Raw genomic sequence first — 25990 nt, 5'->3', positions numbered from 1 at the left:
ATGCTAATGAAGTCGATGCCCCAACTCCGGAGCCAACCCTCCCCACCCCTTCCCCTCCCCGGGCCCGCGCGCCGCCTAGAAGAACTCGTGCGGGGCCATTTTTGGGGCAGTAAGACCGAGCGCGGAGCCCCGGAGCGAGCGCGCAGCCCAAGAGCGCGAGCCGCCTCCCCCCGCGAGACACCCCCACCCAGCCCGGCCTCCGGGAGAGCGAGCCCCCGGCCGCCGCGCCCTCCAGCCGCGCCAACCGCCGACCAACCGCCACCGAGGTGCCCGAGGGACAGCGGAGGAGGCGGCATGAGCGAGGCGGGCGAGGCCACCAGCACCACCAGCACCGCCGCCGCCGCTCCCAGCAGCAGCGCCCCCATCACCACCGCCGCCGCCCTCCCGCAGGCTCCGGCGGAGGCGGCCCCTCAGGATCCTGCGCCCAAGAGCCCGGCGGGCGGCGGCGCTCCCCCGGCCCCTGCCCCGGCCGCCCTGGTCTCGGGCAACCCCGGTGGGGACGCGGCCCCGGGCACCGCGGCCCCCGCCTCTTCGGCCGCCGTGGGCAGCGAGGACGCGGAGAAGAAAGTTCTCGGTGAGTCAGGCGGGGAGGATGGGGGTGCCGCTCCGGGCTGGGGCCGGGGCCGCCGAGCACGTGTGGGCAACTCCAGCCGCCTGTCTGGGCGGGATGGAGCGAGGTCCCCGGGGACGTGGGGTTCTCCCCCACCCCGGGACGGGCGGCCGCCCATCCCGCAGGAGCTGCCGGACCAGGGCGCGGCGCTCCCGGCCGCCGGAGCGCCCCTGGGTTCGCAAGTTGGGGGTCTTAACTGGGGGTACCCTAGGAGGGCGCTGTCGCTCAGTCCCGTGGCGACGCATCCCCGGGTGCGGAGGGGAAAGAAGCGGCAGTCGGGAGAGAGGATCCAGGGTGGGATGGAAGTGGATGTAGGGATGGGACAGGCACCCACGTGGCACGGGAACTTTGGAGTCCTCGCTTAGGATCTGGGCGAGGAGAGCATTTCCTTGGAGGGAAGAGGAAGGCGCTCGGAGGAGACAGGGCAGGGGTGGGGGAGTTGATGGTGGTGGAAAGGCTTCTTGCTGGGAAGGCTCAGGTGTCCGTCCCAGACGCCCTTCTCACGGGGGCGCGGGAACGAGGCCAGGCTTCTGTCGGCCACATGCTGGCGGAGGGGTGTTGCAATCCCTCTCCGGGGAAACTTGGGTCTTGGTCCCGCGTCCTCCTCCCTCGCTCTGCCCGCTGCTGCAAGAACTACTTGGTGTTTACCAATCACTCTTGTCTTCCCGGATTGTGGGAAAGCGCTTGGTGCAGCAGCTGAAAAAACTTGGTCGGAAGTGAGGGGATGACGTTAGTTCGCAGCCTCGTTATCTTGGGGACTTGTAACTTAGGAAGGGGAATCGGAAGAGGAGATGTTCAGGTCCCGGGGGCAGAACGTTACAAAGGATGTCTGTAGTCATTGTTGGTTTTGTCACGGATCTCAGTGTCCTCTCATTCAGTAACGTTAACGCCCTGTGTGAGGCCTAGGCAGTGGGTGGGGAATAAGGTCTCTAAAGGGTGTGTGCTGTATATCTCATTCTCTCTCTCTCTTTTTTTTTTTTTAAACCAGGGAAAGTTAAGAGATGGTGTAAGATGCTTCTGAGAAATTTTCAGTATTTTGCATGGGGCATGTTTGGTTTCTGTGAGCCTTGCCTGCCCAAGTTTCTAGGAAGAAAATTTTATAGGCAGAAACTTGGAGGAATCATGTGAAGAAAGTTTAATAGGATCCCATTTTTCCTGCCTTGAGAGGCCTGTGTTCATTTTTTTTTTTTTTTTTTTTTTAGATTTTACTCAGTTACTGTCAAACGAGCTGCTAAATGTAACATGTGCAGGTTAAGAAACAAAATAGCCTTCATTTCTCTAGGCTAAAAGTTGCTCCAGTCTAGTCCGGGTTGTACTGTGATATTGTTTTCAACAAGTGTTTCTTGGAACACTTCCCATGCCAAATGTCGAGAGACAACCTTGGTTTATCTGAAGCAGTGTTAGGATATGTTCTTAATTTATCTTCTTATAAAGGAAATTTCTCAGTTTTTCACTGGATCCCTGTATCTTTCTTGAATCTAAACTGAATTTTAAACTGCAGTAGATATCTTTAAAGATGAAGGAACTAGATAAATTACTCAGCCACCAACTGCTCTGACAGTCCCAGCACATCCCTGGTGGTGAGGTTGTAGGTCTTGGGTCTTTTCACTGTCACTCCCAAATCGCAACAACAAGGACAGCCTTCTGCCTGACATTTCAACACTCTCTGTCCAGTATGTTCTGCCATCTCCTGTCCTTAGCCAAATGGACACATGGTGCCTACAATGTGCCAGGTGCAGTGCTGACTGAAATGGAATTCTGGTTTGGGATTCTCACATTCTGGTTCTTAGAAATGGTTCTAAACTTCAGCGTATAGCCAGCCACAGGCCAGGGGAAGTAGTTGACATGACTGAAGGAAAACTTCACTCTTAATGAACCTCATGGAAGCTTGTTGGTCTTCCTCCTTTCCCCATCCAGCTCTGTGTATGTGAAGTGAGTTTATGGGCTTAAACCAAGAAGAATGGATGACTGTGTTTGGCCTTGTGAGGTCACTGGAAACATTGGTGAAATTAGGAAATTTTTAAAAACTAAAGTGGGAATAAAAATAACCTTCCACCTGGATTGAAGTTATCCTTGAAAATCACTTTCATCTTTCTCTTTATTAGTGTTGCTTTTCTAATCACAATTATGCCTTTGACAGTGCCTGTAGACATTAACTATATGAAAATGAACCAAAAAGAGTTCCTACCTTTATATTTTCCTAATGTTTTTCTAGTTCATTAATTTTGGGTCAAATGAGACAAAAAGCATATAATTTGAAATAATGTGAGATTTAAAAGCATATGATTGATCAAAACCAGTCTTCTGTGTACATTTAGATCTAAAATATTTTTTTTTCCTCTTTGCCCTGTTGCTCTAATTAAAATGCCCTAAAACTGAAGGTATTAATAATTTAGTCTCTTTATTGGAGAAAGATCTCTTTATTGGAGAAAGATCTTAGTTGGCATAAGAACTGGAGATTGCTCAGTAAATGGTGGGCCAAATGACTTTGAAGGCAGAAAGAGTTTTTTGTTTGTGTTTTCTTTTTACAAAGAGAGCTAAATAAACTACTTCCCCAAGCATATACATTTAGCAAAACTCAGAACTAACCCTGCCCACAGCAAAGTAAGCCCTAATTACTGTTTTCTTCTTGAATTTAAAAGCTGGATCTTTATTATTTTTCCTTGGAAATTAAAAATGTTGTATCTCATGGTTAGTTGTTACTTTTATTCTCTCCTAAGCTTTTTTCTTTTTTAAAGATACTCTATTGCCACATTTCTTGTCTCACTGAGTTTTGATAATTGCTTTATGCTTTTCCTGAATTTAGACCTGGGCATTTCATAGAAGTACTGGATTTGGTATTCACAGTTGATTCAGAGGAGTCATCTAAAATCATAAATGGCTAACATAAACATAAATCTGTGAAGTACAAGTTCCATGACCATACTACTGGTTTAGATTTCTTCTCCTGAGTTCTGTTAAGATCTTACATTGTACAGAAATGCTCCTGTCACAAGGGCAAGTAGAGTCAGCAATCACATTGGGAGGGTTATAAGAAAATGCTGATAAGAGTTTGGTTTATAGGAGAAACCAAAATCAGTTTGGTTTGATTCCCACCAAATGAAGAGAGCAGGATAAACAATGAAACAGAATCCCAAATTCATCGCAGGTTTGAAAAGGCCTGTTGCATCATGTCTCGGGGTGGTAAGAACAGAACTGGCCTGAGCCCGCCTCACTTCTATTATTACTCTGGACTCCTCTGATGGGCCCCCATCTGGCATCAAGACAAGTTTCTTCAGGGCCCTGTAGATCAGCTATTAACAAGGAGCTACTCTTTCACTATGTGGAGTTTGCCGACTGTTTCAAAGTGTGAAAGCGATGTGTCAGGTCTCAGGGCTCACCTTGCTCATGTGTCTATAGTCACTTTCATCAAGAGCTGCGTTCAGCACTTAGAACACTTTTCTGCTGTAAAACTTTGAAGAGCGTGTTTTCATTTTTCTCCCCTTAAACAGTGTTTCTCAATTTTAATCACTGCAGAATCAAATAGACTTACGACAATACCTTATCTCAGGGTTTCACTGAGACATTTCCCAAGGAAGAAAGGTTTAGTCTTCTGAAGAGTAGTTCCCTGTGACAACCTGTGACAACTTCACTTTCTCCATTTTCTTCTCTAGATAAACTCTAAAGTTAAGCTTTTAATGGTTTCCTCAGGTATATTTAGGCTTTAAATAATGCTATCAAGACCTTAGTGGTATGAGCTTTATCTCTTTGTAGGTCAGATACTAATTTATCTGCTTAATCCTATTTTAGCCACCAAAGTCCTTGGCACTGTCAAATGGTTCAACGTCAGAAATGGATATGGATTTATAAATCGGTATGTGTGTGTATCTCTGCATGTTTTATTTAAATATGTCCTCATGCTATGGCACCTGCTGTTGGTGTCTTTTCCCATACTTTATTAATGGCTCATGTAAGTTTCCAGATTTCCGAGTCATGTAAATACTCTCATTTCTAAACTGCTGATCATTAAACATTAATTGCAATGCATTTCTAAAACATGGATAAATAACTTATTTTATATAATCTAGTCATTAAAAGAAAAAGCCGTGGCAGTGGGGACAATAGAGAAAGGGGAAGGGCCTTAAGATAATTGAGTGGGTATCCACAATTTCACAGATGGAGCAGTGGAATCTTAGACTGGTTAAGCAACTTTCCTCGGGTCACACAACTAGTGAGTAATTGAGCTGGATCTGTAACCCAGGTCTGGTCCAAGTTCTGTGTAGAAACCACAGTGTTTTCTTTAAACCATGGTAACTTCTAACCATATAGGAATGAGAACACAGCTACAAGCGGTGAGGGTGTTCTGATGTTTTTATATGATACCATCATTTTCTCTAGCCCTCCTAGCTAGGACCCCGCCTTCTTAAGAAAAAATTCCTCTAATTTCTTCCTTGTATGTTTTGGTGGGCAGTGGGGGTGGGGTGGGGGTTTAGGGTAGGGTGGTGGTGGAGGGGGGGTTGTTTTAGGTTTCAGTGTAAGGGGAGCCTAGTTCACAGCTGTGCCCTGTCCTTTTAACTGTCTTGCTTTGCTTTTGCTGGGAGGGAAACCTCGGGCTCTGGTTACACACCATGTGATTTAGAGAGAGATGAGAGGAAACGGGTGTTTTGGTAGGTTGACTCTGTGTGCATGAAGCCAGGCACCATTGTCATGTGGAGGAGTAAGGTGGGTCCCTTTTGGGTTTAGAAGTTTTTAAGGAGGACTGACTTGAGGCATCTGAGTTTCGAGGCCAGACAGACATCTATGTTGTGTTTTCAAGTCCTAGGCTCTAAACTGTTTTAAGTTTTCCCACTTACCTAGTTCTTCTAACTGTGAGCTTTTTGTCTTCCAACAGAAATGACACCAAAGAAGATGTATTTGTACATCAGGTAAGAGGGACAATAACTGTGATGTTTGCTCTCTGAGGAGAGGGGAGTCTGTAATATGCTATTATTATCCCTTTCCCAAAGTGAAGCCCTGCACGTTGCTGTTCTGCTCGAAACTCCTTCTGGGGTTTTATTTTGGCAAGAGGGCCCAGTTCCACATTTTAAGATTAGCACTTAAGCTCTTCTCATCCATCACATTAACTGTTTTCAGACAGTTTTATTTTTTGAGCTTAATGAAGTAATAATCAGACCACGTGCTAATTTTTAGAGCCTTCAAGTCTTCAGCTAAAGCACTTCTATTTCCATCTTAGCAGCCTGTGCTCCTGACTGTGTTTCCTCCTTGTGTTTGGCTGGGCCCCACCTTACCTTCGCCTGGATGGGTACTGGTTAAATCCCCCTCCATCAGAGCAACTTGAACTTGGGTAAATAGCACAGCGAAGCAGATGGCTGGAGTGTGTGTATCCAAGACATGGGGGCTTTCCGGGAGGCTCAGGGGTAAAGAATCCACCTGCCAATGCAAGAGACTCGGGTTCAATCCCTGGGTGGGGACAATCCGTTGGAGAAGGAAATGGCAACCCACTTCAATATTCTTGCCTGGGAAATCCCATGAGCAGAGGAACCTGGTGGGCTACGGTCCGTGGGGTACAGAAGAGTTGAACACGACTTAGTGACTGAGCACAAGCAAGATCCAAGACATACGGAGACTCCAGCTCCCAGGCTAGTCCCCTCCTCTGTCCTGCTTAGCACATGTCCAGATCAAATAGGCCTGTAGTCCCCTGTAGTCAAGGAGATGTAGAAAAAGTGTAAAATACGGAAAACATGGACTTCTCTGTATAGGAAGCTCAGTCTTTTTCTACATTATTGACCTAGGATATTATTCTGTATCCTGGACGTTCTTGGCAAAAGAGATTAAAAGCATTACGTGCACTTAGTTTTTTCTTTTTGTATGGTTAGTTTTCAGTGAATTGTCTCACATACATTATTGACCTAGGATATTATTCTGTATCCTGGACGTTCTTGGCAAAAGAGATTAAAAGCATTACGTGCACTTAGTTTTCTTTTCGTATGGTTAGTTTTCAGTGAATTGTCTCATATATGTGTGGTTCTTAGTGCATCACAACAGAGAAGTACAGAGACAGGTACCAATACCAGCACGTTCACCTCCAGGGCTCTGTCAAGCATCTGGTTTTCTGTGTTTTCCTGCTGTTTAGGATCCTCTGCACCATGGGGTAGAGTTTGGTGACTGGAGAGAGTGCTATCTCAGAAGGAGCAATCCTGTTGTGGTTTCTATCAGTTATATTCCAGTTGTGCCTGGGTAACTGGAGTGGATTACTTTGTTCAGACACAGTGACTTTTAAAGTCAGAACAGACTAGAATGGAGTGCTGCTTATAACACCTAGTGGGTAATAGAGATTTTGGGGGTAAGAACTCTGCCTTCTGGTGACTGATGGCGTAAAGGGACCTCACAAGTTTCTGTGCCAGCGGCCAGCCTCACTGGCCTGTGAGTGTGTGACCTGATTCCAGCCCCCCGTGAGGCTGGGCGGTGAGTCACCTCGGTGTGCTGAGGCTTGCCCAGTTTAACAGGAAAAAGGGAACGAGCCGGTAGGGAGGGGCTGTTTTTGGACTGGCTGAATGTTCAGGCGGCCTGCGTGTATATCCTGTCCTGAACTGCCTTTTTCCTCTGTGGGTGAGGTCTCTGCGCTACTGGCTCATTCTTTTTTTTTTTCCCCTCCCTCCTACTCAGAGTAAGGGAAGGGCTAGATTACACATGCCTAATCGCTTTATAAAATAAGGCTGACCTAGTTCCACAGAAACCCAGAGCCCCTTTAACTGTTTAGAGATACCAGCCGACAAAATGGAATTCATTGCAGGAATTATTTTCTTCCCTCCATTGACTGAAAAAGAGAAGCCTGTTCATAAGCAGGTATTTAGGTGCCCATGTTCACTGCAGGATAATGTCATTAACCTTTCAATGTTATTTATCAGGGAGCGTGTAGGGATGAGCTGACATGTGAATGATGTGATGAGAAAAATTTGAATAAATATCACACAGTTATAGTACAGGGGGATACACTTCCCCCACCCACCTGCCTCCTTCCCCCAGGCTGTATTTTTATAAACTCAGATAAATCCCTTATCAGCCTCCAGTTGGTTTCCTCATCTGTAAAATGAAGAGAAGGTTGTCAGCAATGTTTTGTTCTTGAGGTATTTTCATATATTGTCAGAAGTATTTATCCCCCCTTGGATTTTTAAAATTTCTTTTGAGGTTAGAGGTTTCTCTTGTCCACTGAAATCTCTATCCCCATATTTCTGTGTTTATGTGCATGTGTAAGATTTTATGGAGGCGTCCCCCATCCCGCAGCCACCACAATGATGGAAAAAGAGTCTGACCCAAGACACTTCATAGTGTGAGGACACGCATCTATCCAGTATCACGATTAGTTCATCAGTATAACTGCACTTTGTATTTAACCCACCTACCAAGATGAATTTTGAAGGATAACATGAAATCAAGAAAGTAATGTGGAACATAGTTGTATAGTGTTTTTTTTTGTTTCGTTGTTCTTGTTTTGGAGATGCAGGGTAGTTGGGAGAATAGAATAGAATAGTGGTAAAGAACCCGCCTGCCCATGCAGGAGACACAGGTTCCATCCCTGGGTCAGGAAGGTGCCTAGAGGAGGAAACCACTACCCACTCCAGTATTCTTTCCTGGGGAACACCATGGACAGAGGAGCGTTGTGCGCTGTAGTTCATGAGATTGCAAAGAGTCGGACACGATTTAGTGACTAAACAACAATGTTAGATCAACGATTTCTTCAGTAGAGCCAGTAAACTTGAAAGGGATGAACTCTGTGGCCAACTTTGACCTATACTTCATTCGGAATTTTTTTTTTTTAATCTTGACAGACTGCCATCAAGAAAAATAACCCACGGAAATACCTGCGCAGTGTAGGAGATGGAGAAACCGTAGAGTTTGATGTGGTTGAAGGAGAGAAGGTGAGAGGAGATTGTGGTTGGGTATCCAGGGTGCTGGCAATATTTTCTTGCTTAGTAAATGGTCTCTCTGTCCTTTATGAGTTAACAGTACTTTGGATTTTTACTATGACAGAAAGAAGCAATTCTTTAAGTAAAAGTGTTTCTGATTATTGACTATCATATGCATTGTTTGATGCAGTATAAAAGGGTATTTTAATTTCCATTTTAATAAATGATGAACACTATTTAATCATGGAAGGAAAAGCTAATTTCTGAAGATTTAAAATGACAAATCTTATTTTGGTACCAAATGTATTTTTAAGTGAAATTTAAAATTAAAACAGGGCTTTCCTGGTGACTTGGTGCTAAAGAATCCACCTGCCAGTGCAGGAGACATGGGTTCAATCTCTGATCTGGGAAGATCACATATGCCGCAGAGAAACTGAACCTGTGCACCACAGCTATTGAGCCTGTGCTCTAGAGCCCTGGAGCCGAAACTACTGAAGCTGCACACCCTCCTAGAGCCCATGCCCTGCAGCAAGAGAAGCCACAGCAGTAAGAAGCCCGTGTACAACTAGAGCTTAGCCGCTGCTTGCTGCAACTAGAGAAAGCTCATGCACAGTGATGAAGATCCAAGGCAGCCAAAAATAAATACATAAATAAAATTTTAAGAATTAAGGTAGTTTTATAGTATTAAAAATTGATAAAAGCTGTTTTGGGGTGAAAGATACTTTTGTTTTAAGAATAAAATCAAATATAATCATTATGTTTTCTCTTTGGCTTGGGTTTTGAAAAGCCAGAGGCATCTTGACAGACTGTATAACCGCTATCTTCACACGAAGACTAACCCAGGAAGCTAAAAGGATCATTTTGATGTGCATCGACAGGTTTTTAATGCTGTGATAATGTTTAATTCTAATATTAGTAATGTCTTTTATGCTTTATTTATTAATTGTAAGCTGACTAGTTGACTCCCAGATGATTGCTCGTCTGATATACACACCATTCATTCTATAGTTCTTATTCTTAGCAACTCTCAAACTTTCCTGTTTTAAAAGAGAAACACTTTATTTCATCTCATATAAAAATTTAAGTGATCTTTACCAATGTGATCCCAGAGTATCTTGCAGATCTTTCAGAGTTCCAAGTTACCTACCAGCAAATGCAGACATGTAACAATCCCTAATGTCCCATCCAACTATTAAAATTTTGTCAAGCCAGGTTAATTTTACCTCTGTGTATTTTCAGCATGTGAGGTTATACAAATGGACATAGAGTGGGGTTTCACTCTTTTGAATCTCCTTTGCCCGAACTTTTTCTATTTCTGAAGCATTACTTTATTCACTTCTCCACAGAGAATCTGCAGGCTATGTCTATTTCGACAATAAGATTTAAAAAGGGACTACTTTTGTGGACACTGTATGTGAAAGCAGGAGCTGAGTCAACAGCCCTTCATTCCAGCCACTGCCATGCTGGGAGGAATTTCTCTCTCACTAGCTCAGTGATGGACAGACCACGTGAGCCCACGAGTGGAATCTCTTGGTACCTCACAGAGTAACAGGTTTCAGTATTTTCTAGGAAGAGAACGTTATCTCAGTTATTTCCAGTGAAGAATATTCGTCCTGGTCTAGCATTCCTTTGCTCCAGTTGCTTTATATTTACCAGTTTTATGTTACCTAAAGATAAATATATATACCTATTGCTCTTGAATCAAGAGAGCAGAGGTTGTGGAAGCATGTGAGCTGTATATACATCTATTTTTTTTTTAACTTTTTATTTTATATTGCAGCCTAGTTGATAAACAGTGTTGTGTCAGTGTCAGGTGTCATGCTGTATACATTTAAATCAGGACATCAAGCATCTTGCTCACCTTATTAAAACGAGGTCACCCGTAGGAACTTCTAGTACCTCCTGCCAGCCTTAAACCCTCTGGCTGTCTAAGGCGGTGCTTTTGGTCTTTGGCTTCTTTCTGACTCGAAGGCCGTCTTTGGTTTCTTCCTTTCTCAGGGTGCAGAAGCAGCCAACGTGACCGGCCCGGATGGCGTTCCAGTGGAAGGGAGCCGATATGCTGCTGACCGGCGCCGCTACAGACGCGGCTACTATGGCCGGCGCCGTGGACCGCCCCGCAATGTACGTTGTCTCTTTCATCATCAGTGACCCAAGAAATGTGCACATCTAAAATTAAGTGTGTATATTTGGAGCACATAAAAGCTGTATCTTCTCCTGGAAACACAGTGATTTTTTTTGGATGGGAAATCTTTTGTGTTCAGAATTCATCCCCACTGGGCTTATGGGACATTTTTGCCATTCAGCAGTTGTATCAGTTTGTTTGTATTTGGCTGCAAGTAACAGCCATTTAATTATCTTGTAACAAGAAGGCTTAACTTGGGCCATGCCAAGGTTGTCAAAAAGGTTTTCTCTTCTTTTGGCTCCTTTATGGGCCAGAACTGAACCATGTGACATCCACTTGGTGGGGTAGGGGGAAGGGGCCTGGGATTTCTGTGATTGGCTTACATCTGGTGTTCATCCCTTGGCACTGACCCTGTTTCTTTCTAAGAAAGTCAGCCTTTCCTTGGCAAGGAAGAGTGAGGAACAGCTCTGGAGTAAGTGATGGACAATGCTGGCCATAGAAATATTAAGTGATTTGCCTCAATTATGTAGCTGCTTTATTTAAGATAGCATTTCCCATTATTTCAAAGTTAAGCAATAATTAAGTCTGGATTTTTAGTCCCGTAGATTGGTACCAATCTAAGTGAAAGGGTTTACAACCAAGTCTGGCTGGAGCTTTCTTAGGAGGCTCAGTTTAAAGTATTCTCGAGGCATCCAACTTGTGGTCATGAGGAACCTCTTAGATATGAGTCATTTTTGATGTTTCTAGAATTAGTACCAGGGATTGGTACCCTGGAATAAAACTCAAGATGCTTTGTGAACACAGGATTGTGGCTATGTGCATCATCCAGGGAAAACTTTTGAAAATAATCTCACCAGAATGAAGTATTTGCAGATTGAGAATGGTTTATATCTCTACACTTTGATAGAATAGTATTTTTCTGCTTACCTAAATGTTTCCTCTCTTCATTGTGTCGTCTTAAACACGCAGCCCAAATTGCTTTTTATCAGATTCCATATTGGATCTTGTTTTTCTTCCTGTATTTCTCTTACCCATGTTTTGCTTATCCTGTTTGATTTTTAATAATAAACTGTGTCCGAGACAGTTGGAACAGGCTACCAGAGCGTTTACTACATGGTGTTAACTCTTTCACGTTCACCAGATTCTTGGAACACTGGTGGTAATTGTTTTGATTTCTAGCTTAACTCAGAAGTACAAGGGTAAAAAGCCTTGAGTGAAAAATTTTCCTTCAAAGACGTTTCTCCTCAGCTCGAAATTCTGAAGTCATGTATGTGATGTTTAGAAGCAAAATTATCCAAATTCTGAAAATTAACATAAATGAAGGTTTTCTATTGTGATGTCTTTTAGGTCCTGACAGCTTCCTGAGTGTGTTTGGCAATGGTGGTGCCATTGTTCTTATTTTGTAAAACTAATCTTAATGAAAGATTTGAAAACTCAGATACAGAGAAACCTAAAGAGAAAAGTTACAGTTTATTCAGTCACACTATTTGGAGGAACATTTTCTATGCTAATATGCCTTTAAATCATTGGAGATTGTATCTGATACACATTTTATAAAGTATAGAGTTACTTGGATTTTCTGAAATTATACTAGTTGAGGCTATACTTGAAGCTTTTCCTCTGAGAATTTCGTTGCTCATGTGGGCTTGGTTTTCTGGAGAGTTCTAAATCTTAAATACTCTCACCCCCAACATCAGTCATTTAATTTTCTTCATTCTAAATTTGTTCATTTTTTAAAAACTATAGTTACTTTACTTAAGACTACCTTTGGCATTGCAATCCCCCTTTAAGATTTGAAATAAAAAATTCTTTAAGGGATGTTTAGCTGTTTGCTTATATTTTTTTGATATAAAATGTTAGTATGTGAAATGGTAGTTTAAATACAGGAAAAAGATAAAATGATTCAATAGTTCCTTGTGTTAACAAAGTTTATTATATTCAGAAACTGTATTTATTACTTGCTACTATGTATTAAAGTGCAATTAAAACTTTATTGCTAAACAAATAAAGAGAGGTATGCCATAAGTCAGTGGTTCTCAAACCTTCTGGTTTTTGGACCCATTTATATGCTTCATTATGGGATCCCAGAGTTTTTATGTATGTTTGTATCTATTAATATTTATTGTATTGGAAAGTAAAGCAGAATTTAAAAGATTGAATTTATTTTAAAATATGCTATTACTTGTAAATACAAATAACTTTTTTTAAAAATGAAAGCTATTTTTTAATTGAGTGAAAAGAGTGGTGTTGCTTTAGGTTTTTACCAATCACTGATGTCGGTTTAATAAAAGACAGCTGGATTCTTACAGCTCCTTCTGCCCTGGGGCTGTGAGGGACCATGTGTCACTGTAGCTTCTGTGACACATCCAACCCCTCTCCTGCCCCCAACTCAGGAGAGAATGAGATGGAAAAAGACAGCATCCTGCCAGCCTTATGAGAATAGTTTGATCTTGATGACCCCCTAGGAAGGATTTCAGAGACCCCCTTCCACACTTTCAGAACCCAACCAGTCAAGGAAGCAAACCACTTAGGACCAACCACAAAATATACAAAATATATTTTTCTTTACTTTTCCCCAGTGGATGGCCAGTGTTGGGGAGACATATTTGGTGGAGCCAAATATTCTAAACTGTGTAAATGTTTTTTGGGTGGTTAGTCAACTGATACTGACCAGTTCTAACTAGATGCGAACTAAATTCTTTAGCGATTAATTGCACTTGCTTTTCTGCTTGGTATTTTATCTGCATGGATCTGCTTTAATCTTAATGTAGCTTATCTCAGGTCATCACCTGATGATCTGGGGTATATGCATTTTTGTCGATATACTAGAAGGGATCGTTCCTTTGGGGGAGAATTTTTTTTTTCTTTCGTTGATACTCAGTCTAAATGGTATTCTTTGCTTCTCTCCCTGCTGACACCTCCTCTGAACCTCTGTTTCTTTGCTTCGCTAGTACGCTGGGGAGGAGGAGGAGGAAGGGAGCGGCAGCAGTGAAGGACTGGAGGCCCCCGCCGCTGCCGGGCAGTTCTCTGCGGCCCGGAGTCAGCCGCGCCGCCCCCAGTTCCGCCCCCAGTACCGGCGGCGCTTCCCGCCTTACCACGTGGGACAGACCTTTGACCGCCGCTCCCGGGTCTTCCCCCATCCCAGCAGAATGCAGGTAAACCGGCACCTGGGACTTCTCTCCGGCAGTCCTCACCCCTCCGTCCTTCCTCTGCCTCCTCTTCCTCCTCCTCTTCCGATACCAGCGGCGGAAATCAAACCTTGCTTTTGGCTTCCCGATGCTGACGCTACTTAATCCAAGCAGACTAGTCTGCTTTCCGACTCCGGTCCTTGTAGTCTCATTTCTAAAAGCACGACCACATGAGCCTTGAGCCTTGCCTATACCCAGGGACCCTGGTGGACAAGGTACAGTCTCAAGTTTACAGAAAAAATCAAAGACATGAAGTAGGGACAGGTGAGGGTATCTGAGAGCTGAACTCTGAGGTCAGTCAGGCCTGGGCTTGAGTCTTATCTCTCCTACTTACTGTGAGCTTGTGAGATTAACTTGTCCATCCGTTAAATGGGGATAGTTGCCTCCACCTTGGGGCTGTGATGATAAAATCCAAGATAAAGACTGTAGTGTGTGACAGCTCAGGATGGAGGGTGTCTATAAAGTTCTTAATTTAGATGAGATAATGTTGATGATTAAGAAAACCTCATATGAAAGTGGAGATGACTATCTCTTTTTTTCTTTTTTTACTGCAAAATACTGATACAACTATTGTGAACTTGACCTGTAGTTAATAAGCCTTTCACCAACTTTGCACTTCCCAGGAAACTTGGAAATCTTGGGAGAGGACCTCATTTTTGGTACCACTAGCTTACACCCTCTTCCTCTTAGTGTCCTTGGTTTTTGTTTGTCCACTGAGTGTTTTGACTGAACATTGTGTTCAGTCTGTTCTTTGCTGCCCTTTTCCTATCCTATCATGCATGACTGTGTTCTTCCTACATTGCTTCTTGTTTTTTTTTTTTTTCCCCTTCTACTCTTTAACAGCTGTCCCTGACAAATGTGCTAAAAATAGCAAGTAGCCTTACGTATATGGAGAGATTGGGTACATGAGGCATAGTAGGTTTCTTTAGGGCAGCACCCTGGGCCTCTAGGAAATGAGGACAGGAAGAGTCCGGGAGACTACGACACATTTATTTTTAGGGAGTCAGTAGTGCCTTCCTAAAATAATCCTTATGTTTAGCATATATATATGTAGCATATTATTTTGAGAATATGAAGAGTATCTTCAATATTGGTTGAAAGAAAAGTATATTTCACCTTAGGAATAGGAGGGTCAGAGCAAAGGGATTCTTGTGTGCCTCGCAGAAAAGCAGGCTGAAAACTAATTTTGAAAATGTGTGCATATTCCGGTAACTGCATTTAGTTGTCTTGGAAGGACTGATGCTGAAGCTGAAACTCCAATACTTTGGCCACCTGATGCGAAGAGCTGGCTCATTGGAAAAGACTCTGATGCTAGGAGGGATTGGGGGCAGGAGGAGAAGGGGACGACAGAGGATGAGATGGCTGGATGGCATCACTGACTTGATAGACATGAATTTGGGTGAACTCTCGGAGTTGGTGATGGACAGGGAGGCCTGGCGTGCTGCAGTTCATGGGGTTACAGAGAGTCCGACACAACTGAGCGACTGAACTGAACTGAACTGTGTACTGAGGATGTCATATAGCGTGATATAGCCGTGTCCAAATGACTTCCCTTTTTCAAAGATAGAAATTCTCGATATTTGGCAAATAAGTCATGGTGGTTACTGAGCTGATATCAACTGTGTGTCATCTCCGAGAAGAGAATTATATGACAGAGGAAAAGGAGCAGCATTGTTTGGCCTCCACCAAGAGACAGATGTTTGAAATTAGTTCTTAGTTTTCCCTACAGCTTTATGGAATTGGCAGTGGTGTCCATATTTTTGTTGTTGTTGTTGCAAGTGAAGGGATTTGAGTAGTTTAAGAAATCAGCAGCTTTTACCTAAGGTTACATGGGTGGTAGACTTTGGTTTAAACTCGGTCTGTGCAGTCTCCTCCTGTTCTGTCATTCTAGTAAACGTTCATCCTTTATACATGCTCCTTTCTGTTTCTGCGTGTGTGTGTTTGAATCGAAGTTCCTGAAGAAGCAGCAGCTTTGCTTGTTCAGAGAAGTAAGGGAGGCTCATGTGGTTGGGATGTTATGGGTGAATAGAGGGGTAAGAGGTTAGATTAAGGTAGCATCGGGGCAGATTAGGCATGCCTACTATAGACCATAATAAGAATTGTTGACCTATCCTCAATGTGATGAAAAACTAGTTGAGGGGTCTAAACAGGGGAGGAAACGTATTTGAGAAATCACCAGACAGTTTAAGGAGGCTGGACCACAGGAGGCAGCAGCAGAGTTAGGGAGACCAGCTCCCTCATTTGCCCTGTGGAGGGGCAGTCAGGGCAGGAGTTAAGAGTGCTGTCAGTGGAGGTGTGAGGGGTGGTCACGTTTAGGAAGTGACAGCGTCTGGTGATGGAGTGAGCGTGTGGTGTTAGGAGTAAAGGATACCTTGCGAAGGAAGACCAGGTTTGGGCAGAGAGACAGAAGGCATTTGGAGATTTTCTGGACACATTAAATATCACCTCCAAGGGGAGAGAAGTCAACTTGGCAGAAAAATAAAAGAGGCAAGAGGTAGAGAGTGGCTTGAGTTAAGAAGGTGTCATTTTAGATGAGGTGGGAGACAGAGTCTTTGGGGATGTTTCAAAAGTGACCTAAAAGAGGTAAGGGAACAAGGCATTCACACACCAGGAAAGGCACGAAGGGTGGAGGGAATGGCAAGTACAATACAAAGGCCGAAGGGAGCCTGGAGGGTAGACGAGACTGTAGGTGCGCCTGTGGAGACATCAAAACATAGGTGAAGGCCTGGGCCAGGGAGAGAGGGACTGATAAAACGAGTATAGGTAGAAAACTGAGCCAAGGACTGAGTTTCGGATTAAGCGGTTAAGGATTAGGGAGATAGGGAGTCTGGTAGAGGACAATGGGAAGGAGCAGATGGGGAGAGAATGTCCTGGAAGGAAGTGCTGTGTTAAGTGCTATTGAGGAAGGGAGGAAGGGAGACTGAGGCTAGGTTAGGTTTGGTAACTTGGAGGTTAGTGGTATGTGAGGACAAAAGTCTCTGAATTCAAGAAAGAGCAAAGAGGAGGTATTATAGTCCCCTTTGAGGAGGTGTCTGTGCTGGCAGAGGGGATCTTCCACCTCTGTATGTATGTTGTAGAGGAGCTCAGAGAAATGGGGCCATGGCTGGTGGAAGATGTAGGGTCAGGGCAAGGTTTTTGTTTGATTTGATTATGTTTTTACATTGAATTCTCTCCTGGCCTCCCTTCCTTCACCAACAACCTAAATTCATTTGGTGGGCAGATCAACTATGCCATACATATACACACATCACACACATGTAACTTACGGTGTATGTAAGTGTGGTATGTATTTGTGTTTGTGTATTATTTCTGCCTACTGAAATGGCCTGAAATCAGTGACACCTTAATAGGCACTGAGGATGTCTGGCCCCCAGTTTTTCATTTGTGAATACCATTCTCCAATAAAAAGTAGAAGCCCTTTTGGAGAACCAGCCAATTTCAGAGCCAGGCCAGAGAAAGTACAATATGAGCCTAGAACATCTTGTTGTGCCAGAAAACAAGGAAGTGCTCAAAGAATGCTGGAGTCACATCCAGAGGACACAAGCCAGCTGGACAGGGCTCCCATTGGCCAGTAATGATAGTAACAGATTACAGCTCATTGAATAAAGTAGAAAACCAGGAGTTTTCTATATAAGACATTAACAAATATAAAAGTTTACAGATGTAAACCAATATATTGAATTTGATGAAGAATGAAACATTTACTGGCTTTTGAAAGTACTTTTTTCACAAAATCCTCATACATTGCACAGGGGAAAAGCGTAAACTTCCCTCAGGGTTCTTCTCAGAGTGAAGACTGTCAGTAACAGTAGGAATTAAGTAGAAATTGACACCATATGCCGGCCAACAGGATGCAGTGAGAAAAATCCAGAGCACTGTTGTGGCTTCCCTTCCAAGGATGTGTAAGTTCAATCATGTGGAGACCCTAAACAACCCCAAATGAGGAGTATTTTGCAAAATAACTGACTTGTATAATTTGAAAGTGTCAAGATCATGAAAGCCAAGTAAAGATTGGAGAACTGTTCCAGTTAAAGAGACAACTAAATTCAGGGCATGGTTCTAAGTGAGTCTTTTTATTGTAAATGACATTATTGGGACAACTGACAAAATCTAATGGAGTCTGAGGTTTCAGGTCTATACTTTCAACCGCCCTGTTGTTTTGTGATAATTTAAAGAACACAGTTGGAAAAGATGGATGTTATTTCAGCATGTTTATATGCCTGGATGGGGCTGATGGAGGAGAGGAGGACTGACAGTTCAAGTGCCCTCCTAGGGCCAGAGAGAGGGTTTGCTTTGTCTGTGGGCATGGACCACTTAATCAGTTGAGTGAGAGAAGAAAAAGCAAATGTAGGTGTAGGGTGGTAGATTTGATGGTGAAAGAATATAGAGATTCTTCTTTGATTGGTTCTCTTTTCTTAGTGAAATATGGAGAAGGAAGGGATATTACCTTTGAGTAGGAAAAAGCAGACTGAGATGTGTCTGTATTATGAAGAAATTCAGAGATTTTGGGTGGGTTGGTTTGTTTGTTAGTTTTTTGTTCTTTCTTTCCCTGGAAGTTCTATAATAAATTAAATCCCCCAGCTTCAAATAAATTTCTCAAGGAAGTATTTTTTATTATTTATTGTTATACTTCAATAAATATGCCAACAGATAAAAGGAAAAAATTGTAAAAAGAAGGAATCAGAGGTAAAGGTGTGGTTAAGAGGCGTGGGGTGATGTTTGAATGTAGAAACCATTACTGTATCAAAGGGGTACCCCGTTTGTAGAATGAGTGGGTCTGAGTTTGAAATTCTCAGACCCACTGAAGATTCTCATTGCTTTATTGTAGTATAGCATTCCATTTCCTTTTGCAATAAAGGTTTTCTTTCAGGAGACAAATGGGACATTTTAACATGTTTAATGTTGTAAAATAAACTAAGTTGCACTGGGATCAGGAAAAGACTGTCTAGTGGGACTGAGTCTGTCTTTCTTTCCTATCATTCACATACATTTAATCAGTACATGGTTCACTGATAGGAGAGTCCCCAGCTTTGAAATGAAGCCTTTTATTTTTTCCTTTAAAAATTTTTTTCAATGCAACTGTGTGCTGTGTCTCTTATATCCTGCGTTCTGACACTCACTTCAGCTCTCCTTGCCTCCCTCCAGGCCGGTGAGATTGGTGAGATGAAGGATGGGGTCCCAGAAGGAGCGCAACTTCAGGGACCAGTCCATCGGAATCCGACTTACCGCGCAAGGTACCGGAGGTAGGTGACGTTGCCTGCTGACTAATGACCAACTGAAGAACTTGCCAGTGATGGTAGGGTGGTTGGGGTTGTTGCAGCTCTGTTTGTTTTGGATTTATTATGTAATGAGAAGATGTGACTGCTTTGACCATATGTCCAAGGTTTGGTGGGGCTCTGCGATATACGTATTTTTAGATGGCTATGTGATATTTCCCCTGTTCCCTAACAACTGAAATTTCTAGTTATCCCTTTACCAAAGCATTCTTTGTTTCAGATAACTTTCACATGATGTAAATTCATACTTAATTTTTATTTCATTATATTTAATGAGATGAGAGCAACAAAATTAACTGATATGTTATTCAGTGGTAGCTCTACAAATGGAGGAAGAATTGGCTGCCAGCACATATTTGTGATACAGTATGTCCCCTACATGCCAATGAGTTCTGTTCCAAGAGCATGCTTGTAAGTCCAGCATGCTTCATTCATAAGTCTAAAAAGTTAGCCTAGGTACCCACCTAATACAATCGGCTAGACGGTACTATACTATAACAGGTTTATAATAGTTTTCATGCAAATAACGTGTACATAAAAAACAATTTATTTATAGGGCAGCAGTGGAGAAACAGACATAGAGAATAGACTTATGGACATGGGAAGAGAGGAGAAGAGGGTGAGATGTATGAAAAGAGTGACCTGGAAACTTACATTACTATATGTAAAATAGATAGCCAACGGGAATTAGCTGTATGGCTCAGGAAACTCAAACAGGGGTTCTTTATCAACCTAGAAGGGTGGGATGGGGAGGGAGACGGGAGGGAGGTTCAAAAGGGAGGGGATATATGTATACCTATGGGTGATTCATGTTGAGGTTTGACAGAAAACAACAAAATTCTGTAAAGCAATTATCCTTCAACAAAAAAATTAATTAAAAAACAAACAAAAAACATTTTTAATCTTATAGTACAGTACCTTGAAAGTACAGTAGTCCAGTCAGTACAACAGCTGGCATACAGGGGCTGGCAAGAAGTGACCAGTGACCAGGCAAGAAGAGTTACTGACTGGAGGAGGGAGAGGAGGTGGGAGATGGTGGAACTTAAGGACTGTCAGCAGTAGGAGATGGGGGGCAAGCACATTCGCATCTTTGAAAGTTTGCAGCTCATAGGGGACTTGCCATACTGAATGTTCGATAATGAAGCAGTCTAATGCAGGGGTTGAATCAGCTAACCACAGATCCAGTTGTCTGTGTTTAAATTCCCACCCTACGACTAGCAGCTCATCTGTAGCTGTATCTCCTTCTCATAAGTTTCAGGACTCCTCTTAGACGGAGTCACCAGATTTATAAAATGGACAATAAGGAATATTCCACAGTTGTCAGTAAGGTTAGATGTACTCTAAGGCATTTAAGATAATCAGAATGTTGCCTGATATATAGTAAGCCCTCGATAAATTGATTATTACTACTACCAAGGATTTTAAGAGTAGTGAAAGGAATGTTGTTTTATTTCTGCTTTATCCCTTGTGAAAACCGAATTGGCTAGACTCCCCAAGATTCAGTATAAGCTTTTTATATTGTAAGCTTCCTATTCCTTTGCCCTGTCATTGAAGAGCTTCATTCACGAATGACGTCCATACCCCCTTGAAGTTTGGCAAAATGGGATTATTGACAGGAGAGTAAGGATATTACTTGAGCTCTCCTGATTGGCAGCATTCTACATTCTTTTTTCTCACAAGATTCCTTGTAATTTTAGATGCTGTCATTCTAATGATTGACTACTAATGACTTTGGAAATAAAAGAAGCTTCGTAAAAATGTCTATAGAAAACAGGGAAAAGATCCTGCGGATCCCAATTTTGTCAATCTCTAGCTGTGTGTGACCTTGGGAAGGTTATATTCTTCCTTTTTGACCTATAAAAGCAGCAATCCTATGTGGTTCAACCAAATACTCACCTTTAAGCCTCTTGGTTTTCTCACTCTAAATCTTAAACTCACAGAATTAGCCTTGAAATTAAACGAGATAATTAACATGAAAGCATAGAGCACAAGCCTTGGCACACAACGACTAATGTTAGTTTCCTTGCTGTGTCAAATCCCCTTAGTCTCCCCGTCTTCAAGGCAGGCTGTCCACAGAGGGCGGATGCCAGGCACTTCTCTTTAATTTTTGCACCCACAGTGCCTGGTAGGACCAGAGCCTATGTTCTGTAGGTGTTTGTTCACTGCAAATAGTGTTCAGATAAAGGAGGAAAATGATTGAATTTTTTTAATCTCATTATCCTTTTGTTCCATTTGCCACATTCAGTTCAGTTCAGTTCACTTGCTCAGTCGTGTTGGACTCTTTGTGACCCCAAGAATCGCAGCACGCCAGGCCTCCCTGTCCATCAACAACTCCCGGAGTTTACTCAAACTCATGTCCATCGAGTCGGTGATGCCATCTAACCATCTCATCCTCTTTCGTCCCCTTCTCCTCCTGCCTCCAGTCCTTCCCAGCATCAGGATCTTTTCCAATGAGTCAACTCTTTGCATGAGGTGGCCAAAAGTATTGGAGTTTCAGCTTTAGCATCAGTCCTTCCAACAAACACCCAGGACTGATCTCGTTTAGGATGGGCTGGTTGGATCTCCTTACAGTCCAAGGGACTCTCAAGAGTCTTCTCCAACACCATAGTTCAAAAGCATCAATTCTTTGGTGCTCAGCTTTCTTTACAGTCCGACTGTCACATCCATACATGACCATTGGAAAAACCATAGCCTTGACTAGACGGACCTTTGTTGGCAAAGTAATCTCTCTGCTTTTTAATATGCTGTCTAGGTTGGTCACAGCTTTCCTTCCAAGGAGTAAGCGTCTTTTAATTTCATAGCTACAGTCACCATCTGCAGTGATTTTGGAGCCCCCCCAAAAATAAAGTCTAACACTGTTTCCACTGTTTCCCCATCTATTTCCCATGAAGTGATGGGACCAGATGCCATGATCTTAGTTTTCTGAATGTTGAGCTTTAGCCCAACTTTTTCACTCTAGCCTTGCATAATTCTAGGAGTAAGTCTTGATCCCTTGACTTTTTAAACCTTTAAAGGCAAAACCTACTGTTCTTGAAGGCCCTTTCCAATTGCACATGTTCTCTTTTCTCTGCTCCAGGGGCCCTCCTCGCCCACGACCTGCCCCAGCTGTCGGAGAGGCTGAAGATAAGGAGAATCAACAAGCGGCCAATGGTCCAAACCAGCCACCTGCTCGCCGTGGATACCAGCGCCCCTATAACTATCGGCGTCGCCCCCGTCCCCCTAACGCTCCTTCACAGGATGGCAAAGAGGTGAGGCCAGCTAGTCAGAGGAGATGCTGCCAGACCACCCTGGAGCATGTCAGCCTTTAGTATTCCTTTCTAAGAGTGGTTTCATAGTCTAAAAACTGAGGCCAAAAATATGTATCATATATGCATCTGTATATATAATAACATTTTCATGAAGGTATGTATATACACAGGGTGAGAGAGAGAATGCCTTGCCCATATCGCAAACCAAATATTTGCATTCAACCAATTAACACTCTAGTCAGAATGGTTAGAGCTCTCCAAACAAAGGACAGCATTTATAGAGAGGAACCTGCCTTTCAGCATGTGTTGAAAGTGACTGTATATTTTTTATGACTCTCAGCTGTGAAGAATGATGGTGTTTAGTTGCCGTTTGGAGGCCATTCTTCGGTGGTTCTAATTTTTGACTCCAACTTTAAGAGTGTTTAAGATTTTGCACAGTGGTTTACCTCCGCAGGCAGGAAGATCCCTACTTGTGAGACCTTTCAGTCTTGGACTCTCCACTGCTGCGGAAATTGGTTCATTTCTGGTTTGTGGTTTTATCGTGTGTTTCAGACCAAGGCAGGTGAAGCACCATCTGAGAACCCTGCTCCAGCTCCCGAGCAGAGCAGTGCAGAGTAACAGCCAGCTCCCCCAGGCACCTTCACCATCCGCAGGTAGGCGGCCCACGCGGAACTGATGTTCTCTTTAAACAGCGCTGATTTCTCAGCAGTAGCACAGAGCAGTCTAAACTAATCCTGCAGTTCATCTGGGCCAGCTTCTTATCTCCATCAGGATTCTGAGAAAGAGCTGTTTCGGTGGTGAAATATCTCTGAAGCTGATCTTATTTTGCTTGGTTTTGGAGACATAAACGTGCAGACAGAGTTAATGAGTGTCAAAGTCATTTTTCTAGATAGACAGTTGTCAACTATTTACACCGGCGAAAGATTTTTTGAAACTTTTACTTTTGTGACACCTAGTGGCCAGTTTGATAATTTTAAAGTGCCTGCGTGCTTGCTTTGTGGCTTCAGACTCTTTGGACTAGCCTGCCAGGCTCCTCTGTCTCTGCAGTTTCCCAGGCAAGAAACTGGAGTGGGTTGCCATTTTGTTCTCCAGGGGATCTTCCCAACCCCTGGATCGAACCTGCATCTCCTGCTTGACAGGTGGATTCTTTACCACTGAGCCACCAGGGAAGCCCAATGCACCTGACAAGGCTTCCTTTTAATAACAGAGGACTGTGATCTGTGGAACAAACAGGAGTTATTTTTTCCTTCCCATTTCCCTTTGATAGCCAGCGTTATTTATGTGTTGTGCTTGAGAGCCCTTGGGTTTACATGTCCAGTGCAGGATCTACTCGTCATTTGCTTGAATGCTCTTGAGCAGTTTATTTATCCTCTGCTACAGTTCTGTTTGCTGCGGGTAAAATAGGGATATTGACTGGTCTGGGTATTACAAAGACAGACGTAGTGATATCACACGTATGAACTACCGAAGCAAGGTGTGGTGAAGAATAACCTCTCCATAAAGTTAGCTTGTTTTTCTTCATTATTGCTTCCTGCTTTTTTTTCTGTATTCTTGCTAAAAATCTTGGAAATTGTATAGGTAGAAATATACTGGAAAGACTGATTCAGCAAGTCTTAAAAGACTATATAAGCCATAGTTGGTTTCATTCTGGGCTTTTCATCTAATAAGTCCTGAGAATTTGATTTTTTAGTATTTCTTGGTTGTTGCCCTTTTCATGAAATAAATAAGGAAGTAGCTTTTAGTTAAAAGGGTTTTAAGCTTATAGTAGTAGTGTTGTTTTTTCAAAAAATTAATATTTCATAAAATTTTAAGATCATTTTAAGTTTCTACATTTTAAATGCCATCTGCTTTTATATGCAGAGGTTTGGATTTAAATTAGCCTTTCACAAGGTAGACAAGTGCTATGCTGAAGATATTCTGTTTTATCTCTGGGTAGCATGGGCAATTTATCACAGAAATAAATTCTGTATTCAGAGTTGCTTGAAATAACTCACAGGATTATATATTAATCATTTGGCCATAACCTTTTAGTAACATTATTTCTAGGTATTGTTCCTAAGGAAATAATCCAAAATATAGGAGGAAAATTTCTATTATAATCTAGTATTGGAGAAGTGGTTAAATATTGAGATATATCCATATTAGGAGATACTGTATAACCACTAAAATATTATGAAGAATTATAAATGTTATAGTATCATTTATTTGAAAAGGCTTCATAATGATAACTTTATTTTATAATTCTACAGAATTTTTACCATTATGCACTGAGTGTTCTTGTTTATAAAAATGTTTTATTAGAAAGTTTCCATTAAATTCATGTTTCAGCTTACAAATCTCTAAAAGGTATACATGTAAGATTTTGTTTTGAGCTTTTGAAAATTATTTTTTTTAATTTAAAAAATTTTTAGCATAAACAGAACTAAAGAAATTTACATTATATGAAAATGTCTTAAATGAAACTGCATTGTTATGAGGAATTTCATTGACATTACCCAACCCAAGACTGTTGTATACTGAATTCCATTCAGACTTGTAGCAAAATTCTAACCTATTGGATTGCAATTATTATAGTTTCATAATGTTACAGTTTTACTTGCATTAAAATCTAAACTTATGATTAAAATTTTACTAATAAAAAGGATGCAGTCCTTCTAAAACATTTCAAGTTCTGGGTTATTTTAAGGTTTCTATAAGTTAATTCTAAAATCTTAAAACTATTTGAACTACATAAAAAACAGGTAAGTTTTGCCTTTTTATTCTTTAACCGTTGGTCATCTTGTCACTCTTTAATAAATCTGATGTGAACGTTTTCCAGGTGACTTAATGACCATTCAAAAAATAAAGCAAAAAGCAGACCACGACCTTACGAACACCAAAGAAACGTCCAAGCAATAAAGTGGAAGATTAATAACCAAGATGTGGACATTAGAATGTTTACTACACTTCCTTACAAAACAGACAACTGCACGAGGAAAACGTCAGCCGTTTTTTCCAGCAGCTGAGATCCTGGGAATGCCTGCACATTAACGAGAGAGCGACCTCCCCAGTTTCAGCAACCACTAGGTTTATATTTTTTTCCTGGTTTTTACTGTTTTGGTAATATGAATTGAAAGAAGAATTATTAATACCACATGGGGAGACCCCTCCCAACCAAAGAAATCTGAAATATATAGTAAATGCTTTTTTTTTCCTTTTCTGTTCATTTTGGATGCTGGTGCTAAACTTCCAAGTGTCATGATTTAAAAAAGAAATTTTATTCCCTTCTTATTTATTTCTAGGATAAGGGGAGGGTAACATTTTGCTTTCTTATGTAACTCTCTTCGAAAATGTGCAGTACCAAGTTCCGCAAAAATAAAATTTTTACCCTTGAAAGGAAAGATGTATAACTGGAGTATGTTTTCCTATCTGAGCACATGTTTTTGTCTTTTTTCCTTACTTCATTCACTGAATAGTAAGCTCAAAGCCAAGTATACAGGTGGATTTGTGCTATTTAATAAATGTAGGGGCCTGAGCTGAGAGCAGAGGAAATGGGATTCTTTGGGGAATGAACAGGCTCACGTGTGAGCTCAGTTCTAGGCATGTTTGGTGCTCTCAGCTCCTGAGTCATCCTTGTGAGGTGGTTGATGACATTTCAGTTAACAACTTCCTTTAAATTAT

At 42.2% G+C, this 25990-nt stretch overlaps 1 protein-coding gene across 4 annotated transcripts; it reads left to right on the top strand.

Annotated features, from left to right (window-relative positions):
- YBX3 (Y-box binding protein 3) lies at window positions 1-25716 on the top strand. 4 transcript variants are annotated; one of them, XM_027541346.1, is made up of 10 exons: window positions 1-574; window positions 4400-4463; window positions 5481-5514; window positions 8419-8508; window positions 10495-10617; window positions 13570-13773; window positions 18952-19049; window positions 22159-22330; window positions 22883-22983; window positions 25149-25716. In XM_027541346.1, the coding sequence occupies exons 1-9, from the start codon at window positions 1-3 to the stop codon at window positions 22946-22948; spliced, it is 1425 nt and encodes a 474-aa protein (XP_027397147.1). In that variant the 3' UTR covers window positions 22949-22983; window positions 25149-25716. The 4 variants fall into 4 exon arrangements, with proteins under 4 accessions (XP_027397147.1, XP_027397149.1, XP_027397148.1 ...); XM_027541348.1 differs by lacking the exon at window positions 13570-13773; XM_027541347.1 differs by lacking the exon at window positions 22883-22983.
- Window positions 25717-25990: the final 274 nt, after the last annotated feature.

Source organism: Bos indicus x Bos taurus, chromosome 5 (genome assembly GCF_003369695.1).
Source record: "Bos indicus x Bos taurus breed Angus x Brahman F1 hybrid chromosome 5, Bos_hybrid_MaternalHap_v2.0, whole genome shotgun sequence".
Taxonomy (NCBI): Eukaryota; Metazoa; Chordata; class Mammalia; order Artiodactyla; family Bovidae; genus Bos; species Bos indicus x Bos taurus.
The sequence above is the reverse complement of the archived record's forward strand: the minus strand, read 5'-3'. Positions and strand labels throughout refer to the sequence as shown.

What these genes read in the sequence shown, in the direction of transcription:
- YBX3 (XM_027541346.1), top strand. Translation starts at nt 1, where the DNA reads ATGCTAATGAAGTCGATGCCCCAACTCCGGAGCCAACCCTCCCCACCC. An exon ending in CCCATCCCAGCAGAATGCAG is followed by an intron (nt 13,774 to 18,951) that starts GTAAACCGGCAC and finishes GCCTCCCTCCAG; the next exon opens with GCCGGTGAGATTGGTGAGAT. An exon ending in CTTCACAGGATGGCAAAGAG is followed by an intron (nt 22,331 to 22,882) that starts GTGAGGCCAGCT and finishes CGTGTGTTTCAG; the next exon opens with ACCAAGGCAGGTGAAGCACC.